We start from the raw sequence: 20,319 nt of genomic DNA on the forward strand, positions 1-20,319 counted from the left end.
TTAGTATTGAGATTATAATAATATTAAAACATTAATTTAATATTATTATAATATTGATTATAGGGACTAGCGGTTACAAGTCAAGCAAACCCTAAACTGTTGCGCTACTAAATACTGATTAATCAATGAATTTCATGACCCCACTTTCTGAACTGCTTTACAGACTTTTGGGGGGGGGGGAACATGTTTGCTAATATCCATATACATATCTGAAACGTATGATGATGTGAATTATCTAAGTGCTAACACATGAAACTCTCCGCTAACACAGTGATTAACTTCGAGCCGATGGCTTGTGAATAGTACTATTGGTTTGACAAACCTAGGCGGAGCCAGCACGGTTTGCTGAGACATTATCCCGTTTGCACATGTCCATAATTATACAAACCAGCTATGTAGTGTTAGGCATGGCTACTTGGGGCATAATGTGGGCAGAAGGGGAGCCACAACGGTTGATTGCGCGTGGGAAATGGAGGCACACAGCACGTACAAACAGTCCAGACTTCAATGTAGCTTAGCTTAATTACATCACATATACATATATATACATACTTACATGCGTATATACAAATTATGACTTGTGATTACGCATACTTGTTTTCTTGAAACTCGTGAAACTCACCAACTCGTGTAGTTGACCCATTTTAAACATGCTTTTCAGGTGTGGTACCGAAGTTGTAAAATCCTTGATGTTGTGCTACTTGTTACTGAATGTGGTCGATGCTGTGTGAATAGATGCGAGGGTATTAGTACGAATAGAATAGTTTAACGAACAGACTTATTGTAACATCTAGTTTGTAAACAAAGATAGACCAATGTAACATATTGTAAATTAGTTTGTAATATTTCTTTATAACAATGTGGTTGATAACAGAGATGTCTGTTACATTCCCGTTTTACGATTCCGCATTGTACTAGTCAGGGTCTGACAGAATCCGAACTAATAACCTGTACAAGGCTATATAAATATCTACCCAAACTCAAAGTGACACAAGCGGGACCGAACCCGCCTCATGTGTATAACAGAACTGCTATATGAATGTCAAAAACCAAAACATTATTTGGTTTCTTCCTCCCTACGAAAAGAAAAGAAAACGAAATTATATTTCCTCCCCCTCCGTATATAAACCCCTTTCTCTTTGCTTTTCATTTCATTTGGATGCTCAAATTCTTTCTTGTTTGTTTCAATTTTCCTGGATGGTTTAAATAATAACAGGGTTAATCAATTGAAGTTTTCTTTGTGTAGAATTGAGGGGGCTAGGGTTTTGAATAAGAATGTTTTTCAGTGGCGATCCTTCTTCTAATCGGAAACGAGTGGATTTAGGGGGTCGTAGTTCAAAGGAACGAGACAGGAAGAAGCTTCTGGAGCAGGCCAAGTTAGAGAGGAACAAACGATCATGGATGCGCCAACAGAACTCCGCCGCTCTCGTCATTCAGGTGAATCATCAAACAAATTTTACTTTGTGAATGGATCCCTAAGGGTTGGTCTGTAAAATATCAATCACTTCATTTTTAACTTATTTACTATTTGATGATTGCATCACCTCCTTGAATTGCAGTCATTCTTAAACTAGTTGGTGTAGGCAAACTCCCAATGTTTTGTGATATTGTATCTGAATTGCATTCTTGTATTTTAAGCTCTTTTTTGTTTGTTCGTTCGTAAGTTTGCTGAGATACTTACGGACCTTTTATCTTGTTTCTATCATACGTTTTTTTCTCTCTAATTGTAAATAAAGTTATATGATACTACCAATTTATGTACAACTAGAGCTCACAGGGCATGGTATTTTATGACTACTTTATAACGTTAGACCACTAAGGGATTGTTTTTTTGTATCTTTCACTCTAATATTTTGAACTTTTGTTGGCATATTTTGTATGGTTTCTTAATAAGCCTTAGTATCCTTACCTTGACGAGGTAATAAGAATTCAAATTTCGAATAGCTTCCTGGCAGATTTAACATAAAAAATGAATTCTAAACACCATATAAAACTAAGCAAGACTCTTTATCGATTGTGGTTGATTCTTCAAGGGGTCCCACATCACCACAATATTTGCTGATAGAGAATCAAAGTGGATTTGCCAATAAATTAAAAAAATTCTTTAGTTTTTACATATAATTTCTGAATTTATTTAGATATAATTCCTGAGGTCGTACACTGATCCTTCTTAGGTAGAAATTTTTTTCTATTATAACAGAAAAAAGTACATCTGGTTAGATCCAGGATTTTTTTTTAATTAATTAATTTTTTTTAATAAAAGTAAACAAATTGCAAGTGCTCCTTTTACAATAAAGATCAAGATCCGTTTGTGTTATGTGTTAGATAATCCTAATTTTTTCCTAAAATCATCACATGTTTAGTACCGGCTCTATGCTGTAAAGGTGCACGTCGGCAACTACTGTTCACACAACACATATAGTCATCCACTGTGGTTGTAATTAAACGAGGACATCAACTCATTTTTCGTTTGATGCATATTACCTCCGCAACATATATAGTCATCCACATGTAAGCACATAAATATGTACCCTAACTATTCAGTGGTAGGCATACTTCCATATATACCAGCTGGCAGCTTGATTGTGTTTGATTATTTAAAGCTTTCACTGTAGGCTACACATTTTATTCAAAAAAATCATCAAATTGTTTGATATTAACATGGTTGTAAAGGTGTGTGTTAGCAATTACAGTGTATGCAATACAAGGTCATCTAACTGTGGTTGTAAGTAAAACTGTGACAGTGTAATGTCAACTCATCTTATGTTTGATGCATGCTACCTTTGCGACATGAATTAGATATATATCCTTACTTTTCGGTCGCGTGCATACATTCTTGTTAAACATGTTATTATCCTTCCAAAAGGTAACATGCATGCTTGGTTACATTGCTGCTTAAGCCATCTATTTTTGTAATAATTTCTTATGTGAGTCTTTGAATATGAAAAAGACAACAGTTTGCGTTAAGTTATTGAATTGGAATCTTTGCTTTTCTTTCACTTGCCAAGAATCATTCTTATTATTATTAGGAGTAGTAGCCATTGAATCATTTTCTGCAGAAATGCTTTAGAGGACGAAAAGTGGTGAAAGCAGAGCGTGGAAATGCACGAGAACGGTTTTATACCACTTATGGCAAACACTGTGAAAGAGTAGACAGGTGCTGTTCCCAGTCTTGTACTTCTGGAGGGGTCCATTTGGGCTGTGCTTTTTATGCATAGACTGTCTAAAGTTTATTATCAAAAAGTTATTGAAACAGTATAAGTTTGTAATCATATTTGGCACACTAATTGTTAGTAAAAGTTTGTACAAAAAGACCACTTAAAGCTTGTGGCATCTAACTCTTTGCTTGTACTTGTTTTCATCATTCAGCCAATGCTTTGGACCCTATTCAGATTTTCTTCGGGAGTTGCATTATTTTCTTAGTCCACATAACGTTTCTGACTTTTCTACCCTTGTGGAGACATGCCGTTTGCTCTCACAGTTTGCGAAAGACAGTGGTAGCTTTTCTTATCCGTATTATAAATCCACTTTTACCATAAGAAATTATTTTTATGGTATTTGCCGTAGTTATCAAATGCGCTAGGCGCACTCGAGGCGCATTGGCCTCGTCTAGGGCCTAGGTGCAAGGAGCAAAAAAAGCGAGGGCCTGAAGAAAAAAAAGTGCGCTTTAATAAAAAATTTAAAATATATTATGCATATGAAAATTAATACTATTCTTCAAATAAAATAAGCAATAGCTATTATATAACATTTTATATCATCTAATTAGTATAAAAAGTTCTATAATAGTCAAGATTCAAATGTAATTCCAGAACTTGAATAACAAAATGTATCATTAATGGCACTCCTTGCGTTTCTTTTGCTTGGCTTTTATCTTCTCATGTTCTTGGCATAGACAATGCTGAAGCGCTCGCCTAGGAACTAGAAGCGCACTTATTGAGCCTCGCCTGAGAAATGGGCCTAGGCGCAAGAAGCGAGGGCTTTTAATAACTATGGTATTCACACTTGTTTATTATGTGGCAGGGGGTGCTTTGAAGCTTTTTGGTGGCTCAGATTATTTGTCTAATCGTGATCTGGTCGATCTTAGGGTTAAGATGCTTGCTTATGCCTGTATACAGGCTGTACATCATAATAGGTTTGTCTTCTGTGATATTATATCATATGAACATATTTATACATGTATATGTTTCTTGTTTTCTGTTGGAGTAAATGAGTAATATGTTATTTTGAACAGATATCAGTTCAAGGACGAACTGCTAACCACCTCTTTGGACTCTGGTTCACCGATTAATATCCTGCTGAAAGCAGCAGCAATGTTGATTGATCCCAAACTTCCATGGTCTTGTAAGATAGTCAGCTATCTTTTGCAGAAAAACATATATTGCATTTCCCGGGAGCTTATTATTACTGGAAAGGTATACTTTTCAACTTCCACTTTCAACCCTATTTGATTTGTTAAGAGGTGAAGTATAATCCGATATTACTCGTTAAAGTTTGGTTATGCTGTTTTGTAGGTTAGTTATAAATCTGAAGGGCGTGTCGGGAAAGTGTCTTTGATGGAGACAATTCTTGCCCTAGTTATTGCTCATACTGGTCAAGGGCATTGTGTTTGTCCAGATGTTGACCTAAAATGGAGCTTTACTTCACAAATTCTTACAATTCCCTTTCTATGGCAGATTTTTCCCTACTTAAAGGAGGTAATTGAAGCGTTTTAGATTTAGTTATTTGATCATTGCGACTTGAAGTTGCAATAATCAAATTTAAATTGCTTCTGCTTATTTTCTGTTTGTCTAGGCAGTATTTAGTTTTGGATGATCATTTCCATAGCAATTGAAACAAATAATTAAGCGTATGCTAAAAGCAATGTTGTAAAAGTAGGTTTACAAGGCCGAGTATTCCCCGAGTACTCGCTACAAGGTATGCCGCCATGGTGAGATTCTTCTAACTCCGCCTAGTTACTAAGAATCGACTAAAGGTGGTCAACCTCAGCCAGAATCACATCTTATCGGTGAACTTGAGCCGATAATTCATATTTCTATAATATTAAATAACAAATATTATTTTTTTAATTAAGGACTATCAACTTTTAGATTTCTTTATTGTTTAAAAATGTATCTCTCTTATTTATATTGATATTCACCTATTTTATTATAAATATTAGTAAACTTATGATATTTAACACATATTTAATTTTTTATGTTTACCATGTCCGAGTACTCTTCGAGTACTCCCCCGAGTACTCCTAGTACACCCAACTCCCTACTCGGCCGCCTAGGGTCCACCTAGCGACTTTTGCAACCTTGGCTAAAAGCTACCTATTTTCTCATTATTTCACCTAATCTAAGTAACATTTACTCCCATCTCATGAAACATCTCTTTTATACTCTTTACAAATGTCTTTTTGTATGCTAAAATATAATGACTTAGTAGAAGCACATCCACACACTATTTTCTACAACCATATTGTTGCTTTGATTGTTTAGGTTCACATGTAAAATTGTGAATTAAGTAAGAATTTGAGTGGAGTCCGATTTGGGCTATAAGATTATTCTAGAGTCGGTCTTTTATTATAAGTGTATTCAGCTTGCTTATTTCTGGAGTTTTATTGTAGGATATAGATGTTGGATTTTTATGTAGTTTTCAATTTGATGGTTTTAGAGTTTTTTGTCTTTCAAGTTTGGGTCTTATTTAAAGGGTCCATTGGTTTAATTATTATGTATGCAATGCAATATACGATTGTTAATTACTTTTGTTCAAATCTGCTGCTTTTTCTTGTGATAAGTTCCAACTGTGCGGGGTTCTGATTATTCAATACTACTTTTAAACAATCAATAATTGTTTTATGTGCAGATTTATGTTACGCGAGGATTATGCCAGCATTATCTTCATAATATGGCAACATGCACTCAAAGCTATGAAAAAGTATTGCCTTCTGACATGTCAGTTGAATCCCCTGGTTATGCCTGTCTTCTTGGTAATTTACTGGAAGCAGTTGGAGTTGCTTTTGCTCGGCCTGCATGCCCATATGATATGGTACACAAATGCATTTTCTTTCTATTTGTTTTCTTGCAAAAGAATTTGTGTTAGTTATTTAATTACATTATCTTGTTCAGGCTATAGATTTTGCTAACGTTGCAACGTTATTGCTGGAGTTACTTCCTCCTATTCAAACATCAAATACAGGTAGTAGATAAGAAAGTATGTTATTCAGCACTCAAAATTCACTTTATTGAATTAGTCTTATTTAAAAAATGTTAATATACTGCAGATTCAGTAACGGGTGATGATGATATGGTTATTGATGATGCACCAGAAGTAGTACCTCTTAGTAAAGAGTTGGAAAAACAGATTTCAAATGCTATAGATCCGCGCTTTCTCTTACAACTGGTATGCTATATTGACGTTTTGTACTAGAGGTGTTTATCTCAACTCGTTCATATGCAAACCTGTATACTACAAAGTAAAGAAGTTTATTTATAGCAATATTATTTTTAAATACACAAAAGGTGCCCTACATATATACAAATGTGCATGCATGAAGGAAAAGGATCATAAAATGCTTTATTTCTTAAGAATTGCAACGCTTGTTTTTTATATAAGAATTCAATAATTTATGAAAACTATTATTTTGTTTGTTATCGTATTGTAAACAATTGTACCTATCATATTTGCATGTAAACGTATATACATGAAAAAAAATTTGTTGACATGCCGAATGATTGTAGAGGACATTTTAAATAAACGCAAATGAATACAAAAAATTTAATAATTTATGAAAACTATAAATTCGTAGAGGAGATATTAAATAAACACAAATGAATATAAATTAAGAAAACTATAATTTTGGAAGGTAACGTTGTAAATAATTATCATATACATACTTGCACGTTACCATATTTATTTGAAATTTTATTATGATGCCCTTGAATTGTAAAGAAGATTGTTAAATAAATACACTAGTGAAGCCACATAGTGTGTAGTCAAATGCTTACAATGTCCCAAGTGATATTTAAAAGAAATGATATTATATTAGTAATATGGCTTACGGTTTTTGTAATCTTCTTCTATAGAGATTTTTGTCATCCTGTTTTTGCATATTATTTTGTAGACTTTTCAGAAATAAGTGACTATTCTTAAAACTCTTTTCTCTACTTGCCAAACAGACAAATGTACTTTTTGGAAACTCTTCACTTGTTGCTGATTCAACCAATAAAATAAGTGACAAGGAAGCAGCAGCCATTGCTGCAGCTTGTTCTTTTCTCCATGTGACTTTTACCATTTTGCCCCTGGAGCGTATCATGACAGTTTTAGCTTATAGAACCGAGCTAGTATCTGTACTCTGGAATTTCATGAAACGATGCCATAAAAATCAAAATTGGTCTTGCTTGTCGACTGTATCACCATACCTGCCCGCTGATGCTTTTGGCTGGCTCCTCCCTTTAGCGGTTTTCTGCCCTGTGTACAAGTATGCGGCTTATTTTTTATTGTATCTTTGAAGTTATTATAATTTAATATAACCTCAAAATCATATGTTTGTAATTAGGCACATGCTTATGATTGTTGACAATGAAGAGTTCTATGAGCAGGAAAAGCCTTTGTCACTAAATGACATCAGATTATTGATTGTTATGCTAAAACAGGTATTCTTTTTTTGTTACTTTTTAGATTGATGACATCAGCCTTTGTCACTATATTTATTGTTGCTTTTTTCTACAGGATTTGTGGCATATTCTTTGGTTAAACCCTGTGGCACCAATGAAGTTTAATACAAACACTCTTTCGTTAAAGAAGCACCGTGTTGAGTTTGTTCAATATAGGGTTATTGTTGCAGCTTCTGAACTTCTTTCACAGGTATGAAGAAGTTGCATCAATAATTGTAGTTTTTTCATGTTTTTATTTGAGATGATGTGTAAATTTACAACACAGTTGCAAGATTGGAATAATAGAAGGCAGTTTGTAAATCCAAGTAACTTCCATGCAGATGGAGTCAACGATCATTTCATTTCTCAGGCAATACTTATTCTTGCTTCACCATTAACTTAGGGTGCGTTTGGTTCACGGAATGTTTTATAAAGGAATTGGAAATTCAATTGGAATTGGAATTAGAATTGGAATCCTTTGAAATCTTATAGCGTGTTTGGATGGGAAATTTACAGAAGGAATTGAAATTTTACAAATGAAAATTATGAAATTACCCTTACTAACATAACCCTAGACTTTGATTTTGGTTCCAACCTTCAGCGTTGCTCCCTTACCAGTTTATGCTTTGTTTGCTTCTTGTTCTAATCAGCTTTGATTTTTGCCTTATGTTTCATTAGTGTTTTCTACTCGAATCGATTTCACTCCTTGTCTTCATCTTTTAGTTTTCAGAGATGACAGTGGAGGTAGAAAGAAAAATTTATTTTTGATTTTGTGAAGAAAAATAAAACAGAAGTATCAATTAGCACAAAGAAATAGGAACAGAATATAGATGAGCTTTTGAATTTGTGATTAATGGAAATAAACGTATTAAAAGCTTGAAAGCAGATTTTTGAATATTGTTTATAATCGTAGTGATTAGAAGAAAGAAAAAAAATAGGAAAAATAATTGAGGAGGTGGGGAGTTTTTGGTAATTTATCAGCATACCAATGGAATGTTTAGAAATCCTTCACACTATGGAAGGAATTTAAATTCCATTGAGTGTAGGAAAATTTTAATATTCCAATTCCTTGATTAACCAACCCAACACGAATTTGGATGGAAAGTTTTGCAATTCCAATTCCATTTCCATTAGATTCCATGAACCAAACAAGCTCTTATTATTAGAGAATATTTCGCAAATGGTCCCTGTGGTTTGACACTTTGACCATATTGCAAGTTCAGTTCTCCGGGTTAAAAAGTTGCAAACTTAGTTTAAACATTTGGGAGAGGGTTGCATGTTGAGTCCCCACCGTTAATCCCAGTTAATTTTTAATGTAAAAATGATGTCATGTGCCATTCACGCGGTAATAGTCTTTTTTCGAATTTTGAACAATAATAAAACACACTTTCAAACTCCTAACGTCGACTTCATCACCTTTGATCAATGCATAATAAAAGGTTCGGTGCATAATCGAAGGTGATGAAGTCAACGCTTTAAGTTTTGGAGTTTGAAAGAGTATTTTGTTAGGGGTCCAAAATTTAGGGGTCCAACTTTGAACATTATCCTCTTACGTGAATGACAGATGACATCACTTTTCCGTTAAAAAAACTATCTGGGATTAATGGTGGGGACTAAATGTGCAACCCTCTCACAAAAGTTTGAACTAAGTTTGCAAATTTTGGAATATGGATTCCAAACTTGCAATATGGTCAAATCAAAAGGATCATTTGGCAATTTCTTTTTCTCATTATTATTATTATTATTATTATTATTATTATTATTATTATCATTATCATCATCATCATCATCATCATCATTGTGACTAGCAGGCTATGATTGAAAACACAAGGGCGCATGACATACTGAAACAAGCTCCTTTCTTGGTACCATTTACTAGCAGAGTTAAATTATTCACTGTGAGTTAAAAGTTAAAACTCTTGTTACAAGTTTCTATCTTGTTTATACCCAGGTTCATAATTCATATTTATATTTTAACTTTACAGTCACAGCTTGCTGCGATCAAGGAAAGACCCGGGCCCCACTCACTTTTTAACCGAACCACGTTTAAGATAAGACGAGACCGCATTCTAGAAGATGCTTTTAGTCAGTTGAGCACATTATCCGAAGAAGATCTTCGTGGAGTGGTACATATTTGATGCATCAATTTTATTTTATTTATTTTATTTTTTTAAATTTATATATAAGATGATGTTTCATATTTTGATGGTGATATGCTTGATGGTGATATGGGCATGTAGATTCGGGTTACTTTTGTGAATGAATTTGGAGTAGAGGAGGCAGGTATTGATGGTGGTGGGATTTTTAAAGACTTTATGGAGAATATCACTCGAGCAGCTTTTGATATGCAGTATGGACTATTTAAGGTCAATACTTATACAACATAATCTTGTATCTTGCACATACACTTGCTTTTGATCATTTGTAAATTTATGGTTTGCTTTTGATATATCCAGGAGACAATTGATCACCTACTATATCCTAATCCTGGATCGGGAATGATACACGAACAACATCTGCAATTTTTCCAATTTCTTGGAGTTATTCTTGGAAAGGTATTTGCAAAACTACTTGATATTATATTCTCTTTAGATCATCAAGAACCACATTGATATACACCAAACTGGTAACGGATAGGAAATTAATATGAAAGAAAATCGGAGGCTAACGAACACCGTGATACAAAAACACCACACAAGAACTCGTTAGGGCTACTCGATTTAACTCTTAGGCACACATAATCACCACCTTAGTTTTAAAATCGAATCCAAAGAACACCACACAAATAAACCAATTTTGTGCTAGCAATGGAAAAGGCTTACTGGTTATTCACAAGAGAGAAAAACCAAAGAAAAGTTAAAACATAAAATTCACCCCCTTCATAGAATAAAAAGAACAGTACATATAGGAAGCAAAACCCTACACATGTTCTAATTCTAGGAAAAAACAAACAAAGAAAGTACTACTTAAAAAGCATAAAGAACAACTAGCCAAATCTTAAAACAAAATGCAGTAACATGAAAACTGAAAAAGGAGTGGGGATCAGGCAATGTGGGTATTAAAAAACCCATGGATTCTTCAACCTCCCTCATGGGGCTCCACATGAATTAACTTCAACCTGGTGCCCACTGGTCCATTTTGTCCACCTGACCCATATTTCATAATTGGCCCAGGCCCAATCCCCTTTTGAATAGGTTTACTGCTATCATCCTCTCCACCTTTGAGAAAGTTTGCCCTCCAACTTGATGGAGTAGGTTTAAACTCGAGTACAGACGACTTGCCAAAAGAAGATACCAAAAGAGCTCGCTGACCACGGTCATCGGGTGATAAGGGTAGTAAGGTAATTTTCTGACCATCTTTAATAAACGAGCAGGTGTTCTTATATGCCCATCATGTATGACTTTCCTATCAAATAACCATGGTCGACCCAATAACACCTGACATGCGTCCATGGGAAGGATGTCACACCAAATCTCGTCCTTGTACTTCTGTCCAATGGTAAATGGTATGAGAACTCTTGTTGCGACTCTCAAGCCTTTGTCTTGGTTGAGCCACTGGAGATCATATGGTGAAGGATAGCGTTCAGTTGGTAGATTCAGTTTTGTGATCAGGGACTGCGACGCAGCATTAGTACAGCTTCCACTATCGACAATCAGTGAACATACCTTGTTTCGTTTAGTGCAGCGAGTACGAAACAAGGACTCTCGTTGTACATTATCACCTTGAATTGTGGTTCCACTTAACATCCGTTGCACCATCAAACAGTCCCCTTCATCAGGTCCTACTACTATCTCTTCTGCAGGTTGTTGTTGGATATGTTTCGTCATTATAATGGGGCCCGGTCAAGGCTTCAAACTCGGTTAAAGTAATGACACGTTTTTTGGGGAATTCAGATGCAATATGTCCAAATCCTTGGCAACGAGTCGAAAAGAGCGCCTTGAGTGCTTTGATGCAGTGTTTGAACTCTCGGGTGAATCATTCGTCTTCGACGGAATGGTAATAGCAGGTGTAAGGGAAGGAGTGTTTGGTGTAGGTACTGCAGCTTTAACTAAAGACTTGGACACCTCCAACTTGCCTCGAGCCTTCTGTTGACCCTCGATTTTGTGTGCTAGGAGGATGAGTTCAGCCAAGGTTGAGTATGATGGCAACTCGATCATGTTAGCAATTCTTGGTTCAATTGTTCCTAGATATCTCACAATGGTTTGCGGTTCATCAGGGTTCAAATCACACTTCATAAGCAGGTGTGCAAACTCCTGGGAAAGCTCTTGAATGGTTCTTGTTCCTTGCTTGATATTATGGAGCTTAGAGAAGTTCTCTTGGAGATAATACACCGGCATGAATTTGGCTTTGAGCAATTTCTTCATTTTATACCATGAACGGACCTTACTTTTGCCCAATTCTCCCGTTGTGAACTGATATTAGCCCACCATGTTGATGCGTATTTTTGCAGTTTCAAAGCGACCAACTTTACCCGTTTTTCTCCGGTGTTTGTTGGTAGTCAAACACTCGTTCAATAGTGCGTAACCAATCGATAAACTCATAGGGATCTAAGCGTCCATTGTACTCAGGTATGTCTACTTTTATATCATTGTTGTCATAGGCTTCACGGTGCCGGCGACCATGGGGGTTGTAATCCCCGGCATCCGAACGAACATCATCATCTTCATCTTCTGGTTGGTATCTAGGAGGGGTTCGTTCCCAACCCCGCTGCTGTTGCATGACGATGGATAGTTCACGAAATTGGTCTTGCAGTTCTCTTGTTGTTCCAACAGTTCTGGTCTCGTAAGCCATTATTGCACAAATCAGGTGACAAAAAAAGGCAGCAGGTATTGAGGGGATGCAAGAGCAATTTGAACACTAACAGGTAGTGAGATTACGAGTCGAAACAATCGGTTTCGGCTTTGATACCAGATGATATACACCAAACTGGTAACGGATAGGAAATTCGAACATGAAAGAATATTGGAGACACCAAACACCGTGATACAGAAACACCACACGAGAATTGTTAGGGCTACTCAATTTAACTCTTAAGGATACAGAATCACCACCTTAGTTTTAAAATCGAATCCAAAGAACACCACACAAAGAAGCCAATTTTGTGCTAGCAATGGAAAAAGGCTTACTGGTTATTCACGAGAGAGAAAAACCAAAGAAAAGTTAACATAAAATTCACCCCCTTCATTGAATAAAAAGAACAGTACATATAGGAAGCAAAACCCTATCCACGTTCTAATTCTAGGAAAAAACAAACAAAGTAGTACTTCAAAAGCATAAAGAACAACTAGCCAATTCTTAAAACAAAATGCATTAACATGAAAACTGAACGTGGGTATTGAAAAACCCATGGATTCTTCAACCTCCCTCATGGGGCTCCGCGTGAATTAACTTCAACCCGTTGCCCACTGGTCCATTTTATCCACTTGACCCATATTTCTTAATTGGCCCAGGCCCAATCCCCTTTTGGAATAGGTTTACCGCTATCACAAATGCCATTATTTATGATATTTTAGTCGCCATAATATCTGAAATTTTAATGATGGATTATTTCTCATTCTTGATGTTGCAGGCAATGTTTGAAGGGATTCTGGTTGATATACCATTTGCTACATTTTTTTTGAGCAAGCTGAAGCAAAAGTAAGTATTTTCATAGTTTAAATAAGTGTATATTGCTCTCCTAATTGTTTCATTTGAGATAACGGAGCAAATAAGCTTGTAACACACCGAACAAACATGAACAGATGATCAAACACGAACAGTAAGGGAGCATCTTGTTCGTGTTCGTGTTCGTTTGCTAAGAAATTGAGTGTTTACCCGTTCATTTGTTAATGGTATTAACGAACTGTTCACGAATGTACACGAACACAAACAAACAAACATAACTGAACACCAGTTAAAAGTAAGCGTGAGAATCATTTGTTTGGTTTAAAAATCATAGAGCTAGACTAAATTGTATTTGGTGATATTTTATTCTTATAAAACTAGACTAAGTTGTTATTGGTGATATTTTTAATTTTATACAATTAGACTAAATTGTAACAGGCCTAAAAAGTTACAATATTTAATGAAAACAAATGTAAACAAACGGACATAAATGAGCGGCCGTCCATGAACATAAATGAACTAACGAGACTTGTTTTCATGTTTGTTAACTAGGCGATACAACACCCATATACTTGTTTATAGTACTATATTATATGTGTGTGTGTGTATATATATATATATATTAAAATTTCTACATCATGCTTTTATTTGCAGTTTCATAATTCATAATGAGAAATATTCTAACTATAATCCCCTTTCAGGCACAACTATTTGAATGATTTGCCGTCTTTAGATCCTGAATTATATCGCCATCTTATTTTTCTAAAGGTTTGTTTTTTGAAAAAATATTGGTTTTTAAGTTGTAACAGAATTGCAACCTCTTTTGAACAAACTTTTATTGCAGCGGTATGAAGGTGACTTGGCAGAGTTAGAATTATACTTTGTAATTTTTAATAATGAATTCGGGGAACAAACAGCAGAAGAACTAATCCCAAATGGGAAGAATGTACGCGTTGGCAATGACAATGTTATCACATTTATTCATCTTGTTGCCAATCACCGTCTCAATACTCAGGTGCTTTATTTATTATGTTTTTATTATATCTTTTATTTATGTTAAGTGTGACTCACATGCATCGTGTTTTTATCGTGTTCTTAGATACGCCAACAAAGTTCTCATTTCTTAAGAGGATTTCAACAGCTTATTCAGAAAGATTGGATTGACATGTTTGACGAGCATGAACTTCAGGTCTTGTGAACTTTTGATATGTAGAGATCTGGATTATTATTAGCTTTAACCGAACATACAATTGAATATGAACAGGTTTTCTTGTTCGTGTTCATTTATTAAGAAAATGAACTTGCTCGTATATATTTGTTCATTATTATTATTAACAGTATAAATGAATGGTTCACAAACGTAAACGGATGAACTTAGCTTCACATAAGTGAACAAATAAAACTGAGCTAAAACCGATTAAAATTAAATGTGGGCAACAAATTTTTGGGCCTAAAGAGTTATTATAACTAGAGTGAATTGTAATAGGTCTAAAGGTAAATGTATATACTAATTAATGTAAACGAACAAACTTCACAAATGTAAACTAGCAAACATAAATGATAGAATGAGATGTGTTCATGTTTGTTCAGTTACTTAAATGAACATAATATGCTGTTCATGTTCGTTCGTTTATCATAAACGAACTTCTGTCTAACGGTTCACAAACACTTCACTGAAACATTTAGTTGGTTTCCAAGCCTATTATTTGGAGTTTTTTACCAAACTAGTGTAGTTAGTAAAATTATTTACCAAAGTAGTGTACCTTGAAACTTAATTACCAGAATGGGTATTTTTAGTGGGACCCACCACCCACTCACCCACTTCATCCTCTTCCTCTTCCATCTAAACCCATTTTCCTCTCTCAACCTAGACCCGATCGAATAATCCGGCGATCACCAATAATCTTCCACCGGTTACCATGCCCTAACACAGTTTCGCCGTCACTCCGTCACCGATTCGCGACCACCAATATGATCACGACCTTTAGTTGACGTTTCAAGTCAATATTAAAGCAAGACGAGCTGGAAGTGTTGTGGAAACCTCAATGACACCAACACAGGAAGTTTGATAAAACACAGGCAGCATGATGAAACAAGTTAATTGGCTTTCCAAAGCAAGATCCACCAGCGGAGTGCCTCGGTGAACCCGAAGATCCATAACCACCTCTGAAAAACCTGTTAAGAGAGTGATGGAGTAATGGCGAAACTGTGTTAGGCCTAGCATGGTAATCGGTGGAAGATTATTGGTGGTCGCCGGATTATTCGATCGGGTCTAGGTTGAGAGAGGAAAATGGGTTTAGATGGAAGAGGAAGGAGATGAAGTGGGTGGTGGGTCCCACTAAAAATACCCATTTTGGTAATTAAGTTTCAAAGTACATTACTTTGGTAAATAATTTTACCAACTACACTAGTTTGGTAAAAAACTCCTATTATTTGCAAACATAAGTTTTTTAAGCAACTAAGGGCCGTATGGTTCAAAAGCGTTGCTCTTCTAAATGACTTTTTTTTTAATTTATTCATATTTTTTTAGATTGAGACTATTATTGTAATTTTATTATATTTTTATAATTACATTTAATGCATACTTAACTTGTTTGTTTTCTGTTTCAACTACTTTCTGCAGCTTCTGATATCAGGGTCAGTTGATGGATTCGATGTGGATGACCTTCGTTCAAACACAAATTATGCTGGCGGATATCATCGTGTAAGCTTGGATTTTATTTTATTTTAATTTAAATTTAATCTTTCAGCACTTTCTATCAGAAGTCATACATGCTATTTATCATCTTCACAGGAACATTATGTCATTGAGATGTTATGGGAGATTCTCAAAAACTTTTCCTTGGAAAATCAGCACAAGTTCTTGAAGTAAGATTGACTTCTTTGACACTATTAGTAGGCTTGTAAACAAGCCGAACGGACACGATCAATTAAACGAACCGAACAAATGATAAAACACGGAACAATTAAACAAATGGAGTTTTCTTGCGCGTGCTTGTTTGTTAATAAAACAAATGTGTTATTAAAACTTGACTATATTGTAATGAGGTTAGAAAGTTTTAACAGAATTTTTTAACGAACGTAAAAAAACGAAGATAAACAAATGTAAACTAACGAACACAAATGAACATTCACGAACATAAATGAACGAACGAGACGTGTTCGTGTTCATGTGTTTATTAAATAAACATAAACGAATTCCCGTCGAACTGTTCACGAACAATTCATCGAATGTTCAGTTCATTTACACTCCTAATTATTATTACATTTTTATTCATTTCTTGTTCTAATTTAATCAGTTATGTAATGTCTATATTTGATTTTATGTTAATTCTAAGCTAGTCCTCTAATATTCAATGTTTCAGATTTTGCATATATATGATTCGACCCAATCTTTTTTTTTTAAACTTTGTAACAATCTTTTTAACTTTATAATTGCTAAAATATTTTGTTAGGTTTGTGACGGGATGTTCAAGAGGTCCTCTGCTAGGATTCAAGTATTTGGAACCCTTATTTTGTATACAACGGTACTGTTCATATATTATGGTGAAGCTTATAATAATATAATACTTACTATTTGGTGTATTATTTATTGGTTTTACAGAGCTGCTGGTAGTGCTTCTGAAGAAGCTCTTGAACGATTACCGACATCAGCAACTTGCATGAATCTGTTAAAGCTTCCTCCATATCGAAGGTTTGTTATTGTTCTCTAATTCATAAGAAGAAAGATAAGGTATAATGATCATATTTTAAATTACGATATGAGAGTTACCGAACCGAACTGGATCTTCTTGTTCATGTTCATTCGTTTAGCATTTATCAGGCAAACGAACGATTCGCTAAAACAAACCTAATGGAAGGTCCTGTTCGTTGTTGTTTGTTATGGGAGTGATTTTGTTTGTGTTTATTAGTTTAAAACACGAACATAAACAAACAAACGAACACAAATTCATGAACAGATATTAATGTTATGCAAAGCCTTCTTAAAACTCAAGTATCAGGCGTTATCACTCAAAAAAGGAAATATAAATTTAGGTCCTAGGGTTTCTATTATTAGAGTTGAGATGAGAAACAAAGAAATATATAAAAAATTTAAATGTTAGGATAATAAACTAGAAGATAAAAAGCATAAAATATAAAAACCTTTAATGGCAGAGTATAAACTAATGAACATGAACGAACATAAATGGACGAACATATAATGATATAAACAAATTACCAAACGTTCACGAACACAATTGAACAAAAGCGATTTTGATGAGTTACCTCGGACCATAGTTACCTAATTCGCGGTTCGCTCCGGTACGGGTTCGCGGCGCAATTCGCTAAAGGTAACGTATTCGGTACGGAGGGGGGTATATTCATTTCGGTACGAACCGGTACGGTGTACCATGTAGTTAGAACACCCAAATCAAAAAATAGCTATTTACAATTTTTATATAATTGTACATATATCATGTTAATTTGCAATTCATGTTATTTATAAACAAGTTTAAGAATCAAAGTAAACTAGTGAAAATAGAGGGTGTTTATTGTTAATAAACACAAACTAATTTTACTTTTTTAATTGTTTTTATGTGAATATTTTTAAACTTTAGGGACTAAATGTAACTGGTGAAAGCTTAAGGGGTTAATTGTCAAAATAACCAAACTTTTTAAAGCCTGTAACAAAAACACACACGTTCTTAACTTCAGATACGCCGCCTCCGCTTCCAACTTCCTTCTTTTCCGCCAAAAATGGCAGCACCGTCATCAGAATTTGGCATAGTGTACAGTAGCGAATTGGAATACCGAATTCGTTTATTTGGTACGCCGTACCGGAGCGAACCGGAACGCAGCGAATTTCATTTGGGTTCATCGCGAACCAGTTTGCAATTCGCGGGTCTTCCGGCGAATCCGGTAACTATGCCTCGGACCTGAGAATAACTTTGTATAAATATCTAAATCGAATGATCAAGCTTCAGACCTTTAGTCTAAATTTATAGTTTAAACCTTGATAAAACATTTGCCTTGGCTTAACAGTTAGACATACAAACACAGTTGAACAAAAGCGATCTCTGTTCGTGTTCGTACTCGATTCCTTGTTTATGTGTGATCATTTATTAAACAAACATAAATTCTTTCAGTTCGTTTACGATATAAGTAAATATGGATTTTGAAGTAATTTAAATGGATATATGTGATATTAGTTATTTTTTCCTCGGGTAAATATGATATTATGCAAGTTTTTAGGGGGTATGCGTTAAAACCGCCTCATGATTTATTAGCTAAACAGGTTGGCTGTATTTTAAATGTATATAACCTATTAAATCGCTTTGTTTAGGTATTTATAGTGTTATCATTATGGTATTACAAAAGAAAGTAGTTATTTACACTTGAACATGTATTTCCAGTAAAGAGCAAATGGAGCAGAAGCTGTTGTATGCTATAAGTGCGGAAGCGGGATTCGATTTAAGTTGAACATATTTTGTTTTAGACCGTGCGGTAATCAAACTAAAACCGAAGGTAGGTGATATGTTGCATATTTAAGAAGAGCATGTACATAATGTAGTTGTGGGCTTGCAGCTGCAATGGAATGTAGAATATGACATTTTTATAAGGGAAAAAGAGGTTTGAATTGTTTTTGTAGATGGACTGATTTGTTTTTCAATTTCTGGCTAGTTGATATTCTGTTATCACTTTTATTTGTTCATATATTATTGTATTTGTGCTGGTTGTAAAAATCCCAACTAAGCGCAGACTCCGATTAATCTCTTAGCGACCCTATTGCCGACACGTTGATTAATCTTCATTTTTTCACCAAAATTTGTCCGGTTGAAACTTTTATACATAAAATTTGGAACATATATGTAAATTTTAAAAGACAGAATTACAAATTTTGTCCTTTAAACAAAGCCAATTTATGGATCGTGTCCCTTTTTTAGTTTTCTTACAGGCGGTGTCCTTCAAACATTTTTTTCCTACACGTTATGTCCTTTAGAAAAATTTAGTTAAAAAACGTCACGTGAGTCGCATGTGAGGGCTGTTTGGTCTTTTCATCTATACTGCTTTTCTTTTACTTCAATTCCCCCAAATTAAAACATTCTCCTACGCCGATTAATCAAAAACCCTAAATGGATGATCCTCGATTCTTCATCTGTGAAGCCTTAGAACAATCGGATGTTGAGAAGTTTTATGGTAAGTTCAAATTTTAGGGTTTATAATCGGGTTTATGTAGCTAATAACTGTTTAATCTTTTATTTGTAGTTAATCATCCACATTTGTTCTTGATCAAGTTGCATCATGGTGGTACTTTCACCAAATTTTCGGGACGGGTTTATAACAGAGCCGTTGTCAATTTCGTTGACATGCTCGATATTGACAAGTTTTCTGTTCACGAGCTTGATGGAATCTTGGAGCAATTACAATATCCTACAAAAAAGGTTAGATTCTACCACTATCTAGTACCTGGTTCAGAATTGGATTGAGGGCTTAGAACTTTGAGAAGTGATGATGATGTTAGGGGATTTGCTCAGTATATTGGAGCTTGGAAATTAATGAATGTGTATGTTGAGCATGATTACACCTCTGTACACACATACTTCTGCTCACCCTCAAAGTTTATTATTGAAGAGATAACAGATGAGTTGCTTGCAAGTGAGATAGTAATAGATAAAGGAAATGCAGCTAAGAAAAGGTTGTTGTTGGAATGACAAGATAGCATAAATGAGACTGGTAAAGGCAGTGTGGAACAATAGAAAAATGTTGGAGATGAGACTTTTCAACAAGAGAAAAATGTTGGAGTGAATGAAGATGTTGAAGTTGTTGAAGGTGGAGATGGTGGTGGAGATGGAGATAGTGAAGAATCTTCAGGTTCAGATGATGAAAGTGGAGATGATATTGGAGATGAAGGTGGTGAAGATATTGAAGAATCTTCAAGTTCAGATGATGAAAGTGGAACTGATGATAGTAGAGATTCTAATTTTGAGATGAGAGATGAATGTTCTGATGAGGATGAAAATGTAGAGGGTTGTCCAGTTAAGAAATCTAAGAATGTTAAGAAAGCTAAGGAGGTTGATGAAAATTCAGAAAGTGA

General features: G+C 34.9%; 1 protein-coding gene across 1 annotated transcript; it reads left to right on the forward strand.

Annotated features, from left to right (window-relative positions):
• The first annotated feature begins 1,255 nt into the window (after positions 1-1,255).
• Positions 1,256-18,884, forward strand: LOC143614522 (E3 ubiquitin-protein ligase UPL6-like). Its single transcript, XM_077087937.1, has 26 exons — positions 1,256-1,437; positions 3,060-3,157; positions 3,370-3,497; positions 4,024-4,135; positions 4,235-4,415; positions 4,515-4,697; positions 5,851-6,033; positions 6,114-6,186; positions 6,269-6,387; positions 7,164-7,465; positions 7,544-7,640; positions 7,717-7,851; positions 7,927-8,010; positions 9,452-9,538; positions 9,626-9,766; positions 9,881-10,006; positions 10,097-10,195; positions 13,210-13,277; positions 13,946-14,012; positions 14,089-14,259; positions 14,344-14,433; positions 15,868-15,948; positions 16,039-16,112; positions 16,700-16,771; positions 16,849-16,938; positions 18,638-18,884. Exons 1-26 carry the CDS (start codon positions 1,276-1,278, stop codon positions 18,702-18,704), a joined length of 3,090 nt encoding a protein of 1,029 aa, XP_076944052.1. The 5' UTR covers positions 1,256-1,275; the 3' UTR covers positions 18,705-18,884.
• The last annotated feature ends 1,435 nt before the right edge of the window (positions 18,885-20,319 follow it).

Source organism: Bidens hawaiensis, unplaced genomic scaffold, assembly GCF_021521415.1.
Source record: "Bidens hawaiensis isolate Kalapana, Puna unplaced genomic scaffold, B.hawaiensis_p1.1 tig00040142_1, whole genome shotgun sequence".
Classification (NCBI taxonomy): domain Eukaryota; kingdom Viridiplantae; phylum Streptophyta; class Magnoliopsida; order Asterales; family Asteraceae; genus Bidens; species Bidens hawaiensis.